Here is a 16,320-nt window from a genome sequence, read left to right as displayed (position 1 = left end):
TTTGGTTAATCTTTTTTTTTTTTTTTTTTTTTTTTTTCCGTGTCCGGCAACGGATCGCAACCCTCAGTGTTGCCCCCGCACCGGACCGGGGACCGGCAACGGGATTGCAACCCTCAGTGTTGCTCCCGCGCCTCGCTCAGCCAGTGAGCGGGAACCGGTCTGTATGTGGGATCCGAACCCTCGGGCGGGAGCACCGCCGCGCTTCCCAAGCGGTGCACTATCCAGTGCGCCACCGGGCTGGCCCATCCTTTGGTTAATCTTAATATTTTTGAAAAATTGATTGTGACAGTTTTTTTGCCAGTATTTTTGTTGCTTTTATAGTAGAGAGGATTTTAAGAGGTCCTTACTCTACCATATTCACTGATGTTACCGCTCTCCGTTTAAATTTAGTGCCTTTGGAACACTTGCTAAAAATGGATTACATTTATTACTCAATGACTACATTGAGTAGTAAAGTCTGAATGCTAAGATGTGAATATCAGAGATTTTCAGAAACTCATTTTATAATAACAGATGCAAATGACTTTTAAACCTTTCTGCCCCCATGAGTATACACATGTGCACACACAGGCAGTTAGTAATCAGCTGGTATGTATCAGCATAGCTGTACCTGTTGTTAGAACATTGAAATGCTTTTGTTTGGTACATTGCTGTTGTCTCAAGCCTCCCAAATCTATGCCACCCCCCCACCCCCCCCAATTCTAGCTCTTTCTCTGAACTTCCACTGTGCAGCACTAAACCAGCAGGGGCCATAGGACTCTGCTCCATTCTAAGAAGTCAGTGCTGTGTTGTATAACTGATAAATATGTTGAGTAGATTTGTGTATGTGTGTGTTTACATGTTTATGTGGTATATATGTGTGTGTGTATATATATACCTGTGTATATATATATAATTTATCAGTATACATACAAACCATGCCATATAATAAAGGAGAGGCTTTAAAGGAAGTTTTAAGGGGTGAGAAGTGTGTTTCACTTCAGAGATGTGTGTTTGTGCTTTCCATATATACATGTACATAAGAGCCATTCTTTTACCCCTTCTCCCTTTTCTTTCCCCATGTTTTGTGGCTCCTTTAACCCTTTATCTCCAGTCATTTCCCACTTTTTTAAATTCTTACTTCTAGTCCCAGTAGGGGCTTGAGTACTTCTGAAGTGGCAGTTAGTGTGTTTCTTTTTTTTTCTTTTTTCTTTTTTTTTGTCTTTTTGTCTTTTTCCGTGTCCGGCAATGGATTGCAACCCTCAGTGTTGCCCCCATACCCGACCGGGGACCGGCAACGGGATTGCAACCCTCGGCGCTGCCCCCGCGCCTCGCTCAGCCAGTGGGCGGGAACCGGTCTGTATGTGGGATCCGAACCCTCGGGCGGGAGCGCCGCTGCGCTTCCCAAGCGGCGCACTTATCCAGTGCGCCACCGGGCCGGCCCAATGTGTGTTTCTAAGTGTCAGAGCTGTTAGGGGGCCGTACTTTAGTATATATTGTACAGCATTTTTCACATTAAATCTGTTTCATATCAATAGTCTCCATAATATCTAGCCCAGGGTTTTAATGCTGTGCTCAGTGATTTGAGTTAATCTTGGTTGATCTCTTTAGAACAAACTTTACTAGGAGGATTTTGGGTTTTGTCTTTTTATACCATCTAATTGGAGCAGAAAGAACCTGTTCTTTCCTTACACTGGGTTGAGGTGATGTGTGCTCTCTCTTTCCTTCTTCAGTCTGGTGAGGGATATTTCTATATCATGTTTCCCTGACACACCTGAGACACTGATCCATTCTGTTTTTCTTCTCTTTCATGCTATAGTTCTATTGCTTGTTTCTTAGAGGAGTATGTGTGAAAGGTTTTACTTTAACCCTTTTACTTTAGTCTGCATGGGGCAGGGAAGACAATTCAGTGGTCAGAATTCTTCATACGCTCTGCCTTTCTTTCATTGCAAGGGAAGTTGTGCTAAGCCTCCCAGCTTTGCTTACGACAGATTCTGCTCAGAGAGATCTGATGTGTGGTTAGCCTCAAAGTGAAACAAAAATGGACTGATTCTGTGGAAATGTTTTGTTGTTGTTGTCGTTGTTGTTTTTGGCAGCTGTCCAGTAAGGGGATCCAAACCCTTGACCTTGGTGTTATCAGCACCCTGCTTTACTGAGTAAGCTAACCAGCCAGGTGCCCTCCCTTCTACCCCCAACCCTTTTTTTAAAGTTAAGTTTTGTTGGAAATTTGTGTTTCTTTTTTTTCATGGCAGCTGGCCACGAAATACGATCATCTGAACCCTTGACCTTGGTGTTTTCAGAAATGCTGCTGTTTTTATGATGCAAGGATTTTTATACTGCTTCTCTTAGAGACCAGTCTTCTCACTTATATCTTCTCAATTTAAGTTATCACAAGCCTGTAGCCAACACAATGCATCATCTCACATTGGAACTATTGCTTAGCATTTCTAGTAGTTATTCTTAGGACTCTAGGAGATTGTGTGTGGTCATTTTCTATTTTCAGTAATACAAAGTGACTAGTGGCAGGAAGGTACTAGGTTCTACAGCTATTAAATGATTTGTTCTTGCATTCTATTTTTATATGGTTACTCTTTTCCTAATAAGGCAGGCGAAAAGCCAAGCCTCCCCTAAGGTTTTGTGGCTTCAGCTGTTAGGCAGTGAAACTTTCAACTTTGCCCCAAAGCCCAGACTTTACCGTTGTTGCCTTGGCAAATTATTATTATTATTTTTTTTTTCTTTTTTTGTCCTTTTTGAGACCGGCCGCACCGCGCTCAGCCAGTGAGTTCTGTGAGCGCACCGGTCATGCCTATATAGGATCCGAACCCGCGGCAGGAGCGCTGCTGCGCTCCCAGCGCTGCACTCTCCCGAGTGCGCCACGGGCTCGGCCTGGCAAATTATTTTCACATCAAGCAATCTGGATGGATTTTTGAGCTACTTTTACCCCAATTGCTGTTAGCTCAAGCTTCAGAAGCATGTTAATTTCTTGGGGTCTACCGAGGTCATCTCAGATACAGCCTCTACCTCAGAACCTGGCCATTTTAAAATCTAAGGTGCATTGCTGTTTTTGGAGAAGCCTGCCACAATAACCTGCTGAATTGATGCTTTTTATAAAGATCTTAATAACATCTCAACAAGCAAAGGACCCTCACTCCTTTGAGACAGTTGAAGCTTATATAGCCTCTGTTTGATCACTGAAATTTAACTGGGTATCAGCAGTGGTTTCCAATTCTGACTCTCACACTGAGAACAGGTAGACAGTAGAATACCTATTGTGCTAAATATCAGTAGTAGTAGTGACTACCTGGGGCTGATCCATAACCAACTTTACTGAATCAAAGGATGGTAGCCAGATTCTTGAAAATTCTGCTTAAAATGCCTTTCAGAGCAAATGATCACCATAAGCTACTTTTTTTTTTTAATTGTCTAAAACCATATTTAGGAAGATGGAGGTAAACCACTTCTACTACATCACCTCTGTCCTCAGTAGTCAACTCAGATTGCACTATGGGCTTGTGGGGTTTTTGTTGGCCGTACCAAGGAAACTAATCAGAATCTATTGTAATGTTTCTGTGTGAAATGTGTTTTTAAGTTCCCAGCAACTGATTTAACATTCAAGTTTTAGAATACAAGCATCTTCAGAAAGTTCATGGAAAGGTTTATGTACTATATTTTTGTTTTATTTTTCTTCAAACTTTTAAAATTACCCTCGTATAAGCTAGTGATAATTTTAGATTGTCTGTAGTGACTCCTGGCTTTAAATGTGATTATTCAAAGGTTCTGGTTGAAGTAAGACTTGACAGTCTTAAAATCTTTAGTAGTCTTAGAGAATATTAACTTCCTCTGAATATCATTGGCTAAGGAGTCTTTCTAGAATAAGTTCTGCATATTCATATACATACCTTGGCCCTTGTCACACTAGAAACGTTCCTGGGCCCTTTCTAGTTTATCTGGTCCTTTGCCCCTTCTAGCTGATCTTGACCTCCTGAACTACTTGAATTCATCTTTGCGTATCCTCCACTGATATGTGAGCCATTTCTCTTATAACCTTTACTGGTTTTTTTTCCCTTCATTTTTATAGCAGTTTTAATTTTACAGAGAAATTGAGCAGAAAGTACCAGTAGTTCCCACATCCTCCCCTCCCCCACATAGTGTCTCTTACTATTGACATGTTACATTAGTGTGGTGTATCCGTTAGAATTATTAATCAATATTAATATATTATTATTAACTTTATCTTAGGGTTCTCTCTTTGTATTATACAGTTCTGGGGGTTTTGCTTAATGCATAGTATCATGTATTAACTGTTACAGTATCATACAGAACAGTTTTGCTGCTTTAAGAATCCTCTGTGTGGCACCTATTCATCCCTCCCTCCATCAACTCCTGAAATCCTAGAAAACACTAATTATTTTTTTTCCGTTACCTCAAACATTTCTTTCATTTCTTTGTGTTGGGAACATTCAAAATCCTCTCTTCTAACTAATTGAAACTATACAATAAATTGTGGTTAATTAGAGTTACCTTACAGTAACTGTAGAACACTAGATATTATTCGTCCTATTTAGCTGTATTCATTAACCAACCTGTCACTGTACCCCCATCCCTTCCCTTTCCAGCTGCTGGTAACTGCCATTCTACTCTCCTTTACCGGTTTTTTGATGCCTGGCTTCTTCCATTTGACTAATCCATGCGTTTCATATGTTTGCAACTTCCTCCTCCATATCTAATTGAGTCTCAGAAGCCCCCCTTGTAACATGTACGTCACATGTACCCTGATTTTATGATTCTAATATTATTTTTCTCTTAATGGTATGTAGGAAATCCAGGATGAGTCAGCTGTATTATGGTTGGATGAAATTCAAGGTGGAATCTGGCAGTCTAACAAAGACACTGAGGAAGCACAGAGGTGTATGTATCAGTTTTATTTCTGTTTTGGTGGAGGGTGAAGTTGGCGAGATGCTCTATATCTCAGTATTCAGCTTGACCAAGAAAGATCTGGGGGGAACAGTTTGCAAGTAGGTAGACTGAGGTGAACTAGTGTGTGAATTTAGACACTTTTAAAATTATCCCAGTAACAATTCTCTCCTGGGATAGTTGCCTTAGGAATCTTTGCCATTAATGAAGCAGTAGAAAGTGGCAATGTTGGCAAAACACTGAGTGCCCTTCGATCCCCTGATGTTGGCTTATATGGCGTCATCCCTGAATGTGGTGAAACTTACCAGAGTGACCTTGCTGAAGCCAAGAAGAAAAAACTGGCAGCAGGTGAGTTATGGGAAAATAAATATGAATATGTGCCATGAAGCTAAGCACTTGAGTATATGAGGGGACAGATGCAGAGGACAGAGACAAACTATAGGGAAAGATATTTTAGTGTAGAAGTACAGTATTTAGGTTCATTTTAAAGGAGATGATATCCCTATTTTGAAAATAATCTTTCTTTTTCCCTGCGGACAGCTATGTCAACAAGACCAATTATCTGAGAATGTGGGATATTTGACTGTTTATCTTTCATAGGGTATCAGTAGCTATGATTGTTTAAGCTTATATGCTGTTAAAAGTAGTTCATCTGGAAAAAGAGGAGAATAAAGACAAAATTCCTCATCCCATTTTATGGCCTTTTAAAATTAACTGGAGAGGCTGAATGGTTGCAAGTCTTTTATCAGAATGGATTTATGACGTGCAGGTCTTAATCACAGGCTTTAGAAGGAACAAGTTAGTCATGGTTAATTCCGTAATTGGATATAATAGGTATGTTCTTTCTGTAATATAGATATGAATGAGCTAAATTAGATATTACAAAGCCACAATTTAATGGGGACTTCTTGTTCCTTTACCGTCATAGATCCAACGAACAGGTTTTTGGAATGATCACATTTAGGTTGTTAAATCTGACTAGAATAATTCTGTAGTATTAGACATATAATGTGGTGAGTGTGGCTCTGGGTTTCTTTTACCTTTCCTTTATTTTCTGCCAGGAGATAATAACAGCAAATGGGTAAAGCACTGGGTGAAAGGTGGATATTATTATTACCACAATCTGGAGACCCAGGAAGGTGGATGGGATGAACCCTCAGACTTTGTGCAGAATTCTATGCAACTTTCTCGTGAGGAGATCCAGGTAGGTCACCTTTTTTCACATAAGAAGCTGAGAGTTTCAGAGCTAATATTAATTAAGAGAAACAGGGCATGTGGTCAGATGCCCTAGACTAAAATTTAGTCTAGATGCCCTAGACTAAAATTTAGAGTAATGAACTGTCTTGGAGTTGGGTTTTTTTGTAGCAGTTCGGTTGGGGGGAGTGACTAAGGCCTAAATTAGTAAAACATCTGAATTGTAGAATAAAGTGAGGTAAATTGTGTGCTTATTGAAGAAAACTTGGATGATCCAGAAAAGACAAAAAAAGGAAAAGTTGTTCTGACTCCTCATTAAGTGCAACTAATGTTAATCTCTCTCAGTTTACATTTTCAATCTTTTTTTTATTCTGCATACTCCAAATTATACTGTATTAGAATACAACCTGCACTTTCAAATGAAGTTAACATTTTTACAGTAATTTTTAAAGTGCCTGGGGAGCAGCTGGCCAGTACCCTTGACCTTGGTGTTATCAAGACCACGCTCTAACCAACTGAGCTAACTCGTAAGCCCTTAAAATCCTTTTTCATACTCTGTCTTTGCTTATGCTGTTCGTTCTTACAAGAATTTATTCATTCATTCCACAGTTATTTATTGAATGCCTGCTTAAAAGTAGCAGGCACTCTTCTAAGCAACAGGAATATAGTTGTGAATAAAACAAAGTTTCTGCTGTTATGATATGTCTCTCCCTGGCCATCCACATATGTCAAAATTCTATCTTTCCAGGGACATCAATCTCAAGAGTCATCTCCTCTGTGAATCTTTTAAAAATCTGCTTTCCTTCCCCTTCCATCTTCCTTTGAAGCCCCCAAAGAACTTTATGTTTATTCAGGATTTAATCTACCTGGATTTGAATTTTAGTCATGTTTGTGCTTGTCTTATGCCCCCTGCTAGTTTTTAAGGGAAGATGCTGAGTTTGCAGTACTTGTATATAATGAGCTGTTGAACACTTTTAACTTTTTACTTGCTGTTGTGCTCATATTAATTAAGCCAGAGTTATCTAATGAATGTTAAAGGCGAGGAATGTATGTTGAGGGAGGATGTTCAGTAAGCTCCTAGAGGTCATGATTAGACACATTATTAATAGGCATCAAAGATCCCTATAGAGGGGCCAGCCCGGTGGCGCACTGCTACAGCGCGCCGCTTGGGAGCGCGGCGGTGCTCCCGCCAAGGGTTCGGATCCAACATACAGACCGGCTGCTCACTGGCTGAGCGAGGTGCGGACGCGACACCGAGGGTTGCGATCCGTTGCCGGTCACGAAAAAAGACAAAAAGGAAAAAAAAAAAAAGATCCCTATAGAGAAAGAACCAGTAAAGGACTTATAAAAGGTCATCTACTTCCATTGGGTAGTATTTCTCAAATCTTGTGTATAACAAGTGTAATATACACATGTAAAAAGTAAATAAAATAAAATAAAAATAAAGGGATTATTTAGTCCCTTTATTCAGAACTTACCTATCAGACAGATGATTTCTACCTTATGGTTGAATTCTCCTTGTAAGGTGTAGGTTATAGTCTCTTACCTTTCCAGTGTTTCATCTTGGTTGCTGATGATTTCACAAATGATTACATTTAACTAAATTCATTGAACTATGTGTTGGGGATTGAGGGGATATAAAGACATATCAGAGAATCTCTACTTTCCAGGTATTCAGTGTTGTGAAAACAAAGACACAGAGCTGAGTACTGCAGTGTAAGGCAGAGAGAAGTAAATGTTGTAATAACAGTACAATAAAGGAAATGTTAAGGGAAAATTTAATTTTGTCTTGGAGGAAGACAGGATAGATAATATTTTAGCAGGTGAGAAAAAGAGGAAAAGCTAGGATAGAAAGGACAATGTGGGTAAAGGCACCAAGGACTGGAAGAACATGGGTCATTTAAGGAGAGATGAATGGTGCTATTGATTGGCATGTGGCAGGTGCAACAGAAGAGGAGGCAGACAGTAGAGGCTCAAGTTGAAGCTCAAGGGCCTAATGTGCCATGCTAAGGAATCCAGGCTGCATCTTCTAGCAGAGTGATTTTTAACTCTTGTTGGGTCAGGTACCCGTTTGAGAATCTTACTAACCTCCACAGAAGCACTCATGCTAAGATACGTTTTGCATATGGACTTCAGAATTTAAACAGAGAAGTGATGTGACCTCACTTTCAGCACGTGACCTAACCTTCTACTTTGCCCCTCAAAATACTGGCCTCTCACTCTCCAATCCCCACTCTCTGCTCTTTCAGCTTATCTGGATTTTCACAGAATCCTTCATCATTTTCTCCCCAGAGAAAAAATCTCTCCTTTCCAGAGCTCTTTGTTTATCTTATCTCTTGATTCCAACCTCTCCCAGTTCCTTGCAGACTTGTGCTCCTCTTCTCCTGTTTTCAGTTATTCTACTGTATCACCTCGATCAGTGTTTGTCAGTATTTAATATGTGTATGAGTCACATGCAGATCTTGTTGAAATGAAGACTCTGATTTTGTGGGTCTAGGGTAGGGCCTGAGAATCTCCATTTCTGACAGGCTTCCTGGTGATGCTGATGTTGTTGGTCCAAGCACCATACTTTTTAAGTATCAGCCTACATATATAACCATGTCTCCCTCATCTTTTAAAAAAAGAATAAGACCAAAAAGTTTTGACAAAAATCATTTAAAAAAATTTTTTTAAAGCCCATAGAATTTCCCTGATTTGGCCTCACCTACATTCATGCTCTTTGTTGTTCTTGCTAAGTGCCTTAAAAGTTAGTTGTCTTCTCACTAATTCATTCTCCATGGCCATTTACTTCTTTGCTCATAGTAATATGGTTTCCTGTCCAGCTTTTACTTTAGTAAAACACTTATTTTAGGATTTATGGATAACCTTTTAATTGCCAAATTCAGTTAGGAGTTCTTATTGTATTTGAGCTCTCTGAAGTACCTTCCTTAAACCCTCAATTCCTCTGGCTTCTCCAGTGCAATTCTCTTCTGGTTCTCCTAGTTCTGAATGTGCCTTCTCGATCTCTAGTGCTACCTTCCTTTTCTCTCCTGCTTGAATTACATCAGGCTTCTGTTGGCCCACTTCTTCCTCTCCATGTTGTTCCTGAGCAATCTTGTTCAAGCCTGTGGCTTCAGCTCTTGCCTTTGTGCTTGTGACTCTCAATTCTGTACGTCCAGCCTTTAGCCCTTTTCCTCACCACCAGCTTTGCCCTTCCATTTGTAGTCTAGAATTCCAGCAGATAACTCAGAGTTTAACAGAAAAAAACCGAAGTTGCAGTAGTGTGTAAGGCTGGGTGTTTTTCTCATGTAGAGTCATCCTGGAGTTCAGCAGTCCAGGGAAAGCGTAGTGGCTCTGTGATATCATCCGTCCCAGGATCCTTTTGTCTTTGTGTTCTGTCATTTAGCATGTGGCTTCCATTCTCGAGGTCACCTTGTCATCTACAGTGGCAGCTTGGAGCTTGTATTAGTCTGTTTTCTTTTGCTTATAACAGAATACATATATATACCTGAAACTGGGTAATATATAAAGAAACAAAATTTATTTCTTTCAGTTTTGGAGGCTGGGAAATCGAAAGTCCATGGAGCACATCAGTAAGGGCCTTGTTCTTGGCGGAGGCTATATACAGAGTCCCATGGCAATGCAGGATATTACATGGCGAGGATGGCAACAGCTGGAGAGAGAACCTTCTCACTGGCTCTCGTTATAAAGCCACCAGTCCACATCCAGGATAATTCATTACTCCATGAATGGACTAATCCTTCCATGAGGGCATAGTCCTCAAGATCCAGTCTCCTTTCGAAGGCTCCACTTTTCAAAAATCATAATTGGGTTTTCCACCCTTTAATACTGTGACAGTGGGGATCAGGTTTCTAATATATGAAATTTGGGGGAACCCATTTGACCCATTGCAGTGCTCTAGTCACCAAGTTAGCAGTCCAGGCAGGAAGTAGAATGAAGGGGAAGAGAAGCAGAACAGGCGTGCTGCGAGCTATTTGTCTTTCTCTCTTAAGGAGCTTTCCCAAAGGTCTGACGAGACTCCTTCTGCTTACAGCATGTGAGCTATCAGTAGCTCATGTAATCTTTTAAATGCACATATTGTTGCCCAGAAAAAAACCAAGGCTCTGACACAGAGGAAAAGGGGGAACATGGATATTTCGTGGGTAACCAGATATTCTTACTAACCATTCTCACTCCTCCCCTTGTTCAAGACCAGGTCATCTCTCACTTGGATTATAATAGCAGCATTCTAATTCACCCACCTGCTTCAAGTCTGTTCTTACTCTGGGTCAGCTACTTTGCTAATAGTGCTGTTTTTCTAAAAATAAATCTGATGGTTTTATTTCTCTGTTTGAAAGTTTGCTGGTTTTCTAGTACTTGAAGTAACAGTTCAAACCCTCTAGGCTACTTTTACAGACCACTTGCAATCTGCCTGGGGAAAAGGCTTTCAGTCCTTACTTCCAGCCCCTGAGGTGTCCTACATTGTGGCATTCTAGGCTGTCCCTTCCCCCCTCCTCCACCTCACCCCATACTTGGTACACAGGCTTGTGGTGGTACCTGTCACTCTGTAGTCTTGTCAAGAATGACCCCAGAGCTGGCTGGCTGGTTAGCTCAGTTGGTTAGAGTGCAGTGTTATAACACCAACGTCACAAGTTCAGATCCCCGCACTGATCAGCTGCCAAAAAAAAAAAACAGATCAGTTAGCACAGTGCCTAGCACAGTCAAGCATCAGAGAGGTGGGTGGGTGGGTCAATGAGACAACATGAGGTAAAAGAAGATCTAGTTTGTTTGTTTGTTTTTTAAAGATGACCGGTAAGGGGATCTCAACCCTTGACTTGGTGTTGTCAGCACCACGCTCACCCAGTGAGCAAACCGGCCATCCCTATATGGGATCTGAACCCGTGGCCTTGGTGTTATCAGCACCGCACTCTCCCCAGTGAGCCACAGGCCGTCTCTAGAAGATCTAGTTTTTGTTTGTGATTTTCTTTCTGGATGTGAAAACATCCTGGCCCTGAAAAAAAAACCTGAGGTCATCATTCCCATTGTAGCTAAAGGTCTAATATAGACTTAGAAAGCTGAGAGGGTTAGTTTATGTGCTGTGGATGGTACTTTGTTAAAATTTGTATCCATCCTCACCTATGACTGTCTTCAAATGTTACCAAATGCTTTTTCAGAGTTCCATCTCTGGGGTGACTGCTGCATATAACCGAGAACAGCTTTGGCTAGCCAACGAAGGCTTGATCACAAAGCTGCAGGCTCGCTGCCGTGGATACTTAGTTCGACAGGAATTCCGATCCAGGATGAATTTCCTGAAGAAACAAATTCCTGCCATCACCTGCATTCAGGTATTTCAGAGCCTATTATACAGATAGCGAGTGGGCTTCTAGAGCAGGGGAATAAACTTATCTCTTATAATTGAAATGTCTGAGTGTGGTTTTTGACTTCTGGCTTCTTAATCTCTTATTTCTTTTGGCAAGTACCTCCTCTTTATTGCCATTATAATCATAATGTGCTTAATGATGTTTAATAGTGGCACAGTGGCAGTTCTTGGAACCTCTTCTTGGCTTCTAAGACTATGAATTTGTGTAAGATTTGAACTTTGAGGGAAACAACTGTGGGTTTTGCTTCGATGACAGGGTAGCACAATGTCACAGAAAGAATTCCGAGTTAGGAATTAGGGCTCCACTGCTGCCAGCTAGTGGTGAATCTCTCTTAAGTTTGTTTCCTCATCTGTAAAATGGGATACTAATATTTATCCTTTTTTCCTCACCTGATTTGTTGTAAGGAGCCAATAAGCAAATCTGTATGACTATACTTTAAAACGTGTGAAGTGCCGTACTATTTAGCCATTGAGTTCTCCTGGTGGAGGTACAGCCCATGCCCTCATTCCCGTCACTGCTGGAAGTGATCCTTTCTAAAGCTTCATCATGAAATTGCACTTGGATAGTACAACAGGATGATTTTTTTTTTTTTAACTTCCACTGATCCCTGGGAAATAATATGTCATGTGTAATATTTGATGGTTTCAGTCGCAGTGGAGAGGATACAAGCAGAAGAAGGCATATCAAGATCGTTTAGCTTACCTGCGCTCCCATAAAGATGAAGTTGTGAAGGTATGGTAGCCCCAGCCAGGTTGCTCAGTGTGGGGTGCAAGTATGACACATGTTGAGGTGAAGGACTCTTCTAATTTCCAGCATCTCTTTTCTACAGATTCAGTCCCTAGCAAGGATGCATCAAGCTAGAAAGCGCTACAGAGATCGCCTACAGTATTTCCGAGATCATGTAAGTACCCTCGGGTAGTAAGGGCCAGTAGAATAGGTTTTGCTGTATTTTTGGTGGACAAATGAACAAAGGAATTTCTTCTTCTTTGTTCCTCAGATAAACGACATTGTTAAAATCCAGGCTTTTATTCGGGCAAACAAAGCTCGTGATGACTACAAGACTCTCAGTGAGTAACTGGCTCAGCAGTGAGGAGTTGAGGCAGCGGTTGAGAACCATCAGGTTCTGGGTATTCTCCATGGATCTCTTTTGCTGTCCTGAAGGCGAGGCATGGGGGCTGGGGTGCTACTTGTGATTTAAGCCCCTTTGCTAGCATGTGGCTGGATGTCCTCTTGCTTGCCATATTAGCCTGTGACGTAACAGAGCAATAGCATGACTAAGAAGATTGCACTTGTTGGTTGTGTTAGCACATCTCAAAAATAAATATGTGTGAACAGAGCCACTTTTTCGAGATAATGCTGTTACTTCCTGAGACTTAGAACTTTTTCTGGAATCTCTGTTCTTTTTCTAATGCATACTTTCCTTCTGTCAGTCAATGCTGAGGATCCTCCTCTGATTGTGGTCCGGAAATTTGTTCACCTGCTAGACCAAAGCGACCAGGATTTTCAGGAGGAGCTTGATCTTATGAAGATGAGGGAAGAGGTTATCACCCTCATTCGTTCTAACCAACAGCTGGAGAATGACCTCAATCTCATGGATATCAAAATTGGGCTGCTAGTGAAAAATAAAATTACACTGCAGGTATGCCCCAGTGCCAGCGGGGGCCTCAGGGCACTTCATCCTGCTTTGTAACCCCTACAAGTTTCTACAACTTCCTAGAAGTTGGTTTCCTGAGTCAGTGGACGTTTTCTGACTTGTGGGGAGTGTGGAGGCTGACTTTCTTCTCTGCTAATGTCGTAAAATTTTTTTTAGGTGATATAAGAAATAAATATAATAGACAAAATTTTAGATAGTGAAGATAAAAATCCTCCCCTAATTCTATCACCCCACAATTATTTTGTATCCTACATTTTTTACTTAATATTAGAGGATAAGACTCTTTCCACATGATAACTAGTCATAAATATTATTTTTAATGGCAGTGTAGTAATTCATTAGAAGATATACTATAACTTACCTTTTTCCCCCCTACTTTTTGACATTTAGGTTGTTTTACAAGTTTTTATTGTAAATAACAATGCAGTTACTATCTCTATGTGTACGTAGGTTTTATTGTATTGAAGACTTGTTTTTAAGATAAATTCCTAGAAGTTAGTTTCCTGGGTCAGTGAACATCTTTATAACTCTGGTTTTTTATAGGAAGATGGAAGTAGAAATGGATTGGGTTGGTGTACTGAAAACAGGGTGAAATGTAGTGATTCTAAAATATTTAGTGGGGATCTGCCAGTGCAGTAGACCTTTGTGCAGGTCTGCATGTGTTGAAAGACCTTTCCACAATGCTCGTAGTTTCATCTTTGATCTATGTGTTGGTTTTTGTCTACAGGACGTGGTTTCCCACAGTAAAAAACTTACCAAAAAAAATAAGGAACAATTGTCTGATATGATGATGATAAATAAACAGAAGGGAGGTCTCAAGGCTTTGAGCAAGGAGAAGAGAGAGAAATTGGAAGCTTATCAGCACCTGTTTTATTTATTGCAGGTAAGTGGCTCTCGGAATTGGTATTATAAAATTTCATTTACTTTTCTACAAGAATATTTTAATCTATAGATCTCTCTGGAAATATTTCTGATTTCTACTGAGGGGATGAGTGAGGGCCGTCTTATTTTTCTTTACTTATGTATGTTCTAATCCTTCAAGTTTAAAAAAGTTGAATATTTTTTTACCAGCGTTTATATTATCTAGAAACTACTTATCCCTTGATTTTATTTCAGACCAATCCCACCTATCTGGCCAAGCTGATTTTTCAGATGCCCCAGAACAAGTCTACCAAGTTCATGGACTCTGTAATCTTCACCCTTTACAACTACGCCTCCAACCAGAGAGAGGAATACCTACTCCTACGACTCTTTAAGACAGCACTCCAGGAGGAAATTAAGTATGAACAGATTTCTGTGGGGCATGGGGCCTGTTCCCACTATCAAACCTTCTCATATGTTGAAATTCAGGGCTGCCTGTGCCTTTTCTGATCTCAGTTGATTTGTGAGAAATGTTCTAAAGGAGCATCCAGTTTTAAATTACTGATATAAAATGTTGCTGCTTCTGGGGAGGGGGCAGACTAAGAGATTGGCTAAATTAATTTTGGGAACGTTCTGTATTAAGATATAATTTCAAAAACCGATCCAAACACAAGGATTCCCCATTTTTGTCTAATAGAGGACCTAGTCATGACTCTCATGATTGAATGCGCAGCTGCAGGAACGTCCTGTGTTCAGATGAGTATTGGGAAATGAGAAACTCTGTTTCCAGGAGAAAGGATTTTTAAGTCTATAGATTCTGTGATTAGTTTTAATTGAATTTGTATTTTGATGTTTTATAGGTCAAAGGTAGATCAAATTCAAGAGATTGTGACAGGAAATCCTACGGTTATTAAGATGGTTGTAAGTTTCAACCGTGGTGCCCGGGGCCAGAATGCCCTGAGACAGATCTTGGCCCCAGTCGTGAAGGAGATTATGGATGACAAATCCCTCAATATCAAAACTGACCCTGTGGATATTTATAAATCTTGGGTTAATCAGATGGAGTCTCAGACAGGAGAGGCAAGGTATGATAACCATAACACTTTTTTCTTTCTTTCATGTTTTTATTATTTTCTCTTTTTCATATTTATCTTTTCTTGCACAACTCATAGTCTGTCTCTTTTTTTTCTTTAGTGCAGTTAATCTTTGACTTACAAACTAATAATTGTTCAAATAGTTTTTCCTTAGAAAGATGTTTTTTAAATTGTTGACCTGGTAATTCACTTATTTGGCAAATATCTATTACATATGTACTATGTGCCAACCACTGTGTTAGATATACATATAATAGTGAATGAAACAGACATGCTTCTCGCCGTCTCTTTATAGTTTATTGGGAGGGAGAGACTACAAACAGGTACGTAAAGATAAGAATTAATTAAAAATTGAGGAAAGTTTTATGAAGTTTTATTCAGGGTACTATAAAGGAAAATACAAGAGGGAGCTGACGTAGATAGGGTGGTTAGGAAAAGTCTATCTGAGGTGGTGAAATTTCATTTAGCTGAGGCCTAAAGAGCTGGGGTGTGGAGTGTTCATATCCAAACAGTCTAAGGTGGAGAGTCCGGGACCTGAAAGTAACCTGGCATAACTAGAAATGCAGTTGAATGAGAAGGCTTATACAGATTGAGTGAGATCACTGTGTTTCATTAAAGGAAAAAGAGTGTGTTGTGGAGTAAATGGTGAGCTACCTTGGAATACTGAGAGTTGGACTAACTAAATTAAGATATTAAAGGAGATTACAATGCCAGGGCTATTGTTTAACCACTAAACAAAAGCAAAAAAGTGTGCCAGTCAAATATGAGTGATGCTGGGAAAATAGAGTTGAGAGCCAAAAGTGATTCTGGTTTTATTCAGCTTGGGTGAGGACCCAGAGAGGTGAGGAATGGAGATGTGAACAGTTTGATTTCTGATGGTTTTTTCTTGTTATTGTGGAGTAAGGTTAGATCATGCATGAAGCTCTCTGGAGCTTAGGAGGAGGAGTTCCACACCATTGATATTCAAAGTGTGATTTTCAGGGCTGGCCCGGTGGCGCACTGCTACAGTGTGCTGCTTGGGAGCGCGGCGGCGCTCCCGCTGAGGGTTCAGATCCCACATACAGACCGGTTCCCGCTCACTGGCTGAGCGAGGTGTGGGCGCAGCACCGAGGGTTGCAATCCCGTTGCCGGTCCTGGTCCGGTGCGGGCACGACACTGAGGGTTGCGATCCGTTGCCGGTCACGAAAAAAGACAAAAATGAAAAAAAAAAAAAAAAAAAACAAAGTGGGATTTTCAGAACAATAATGGAAAATCAAATGTGTCA

General features: G+C 40.5%; 1 protein-coding gene across 1 annotated transcript in view; it reads left to right on the top strand.

Annotated features, from left to right (window-relative positions):
* IQGAP1 (IQ motif containing GTPase activating protein 1) overlaps nt 1-16,320 on the top strand; it is a 96,067-nt gene that overhangs the window by 59,435 nt on the left and 20,312 nt on the right. The window contains exons 16-26 of the mRNA XM_008565351.1: nt 4,797-4,887; nt 5,074-5,241; nt 5,955-6,097; nt 11,241-11,411; nt 12,096-12,179; nt 12,277-12,348; nt 12,445-12,514; nt 12,878-13,086; nt 13,829-13,984; nt 14,218-14,381; nt 14,823-15,047. Coding sequence (XP_008563573.1) covers nt 4,797-4,887; nt 5,074-5,241; nt 5,955-6,097; nt 11,241-11,411; nt 12,096-12,179; nt 12,277-12,348; nt 12,445-12,514; nt 12,878-13,086; nt 13,829-13,984; nt 14,218-14,381; nt 14,823-15,047 — 1,553 coding nt within the window. The remainder of the gene's footprint in view (nt 1-4,796; nt 4,888-5,073; nt 5,242-5,954; nt 6,098-11,240; nt 11,412-12,095; nt 12,180-12,276; nt 12,349-12,444; nt 12,515-12,877; nt 13,087-13,828; nt 13,985-14,217; nt 14,382-14,822; nt 15,048-16,320) is intronic.

Source organism: Galeopterus variegatus, unplaced genomic scaffold, assembly GCF_000696425.1.
Source record: "Galeopterus variegatus unplaced genomic scaffold, G_variegatus-3.0.2 Scaffold14, whole genome shotgun sequence".
Classification (NCBI taxonomy): domain Eukaryota; kingdom Metazoa; phylum Chordata; class Mammalia; order Dermoptera; family Cynocephalidae; genus Galeopterus; species Galeopterus variegatus.
Note: the sequence above shows the minus strand (reverse complement) of the source record. Positions and strands in the feature narration are given on the sequence as shown.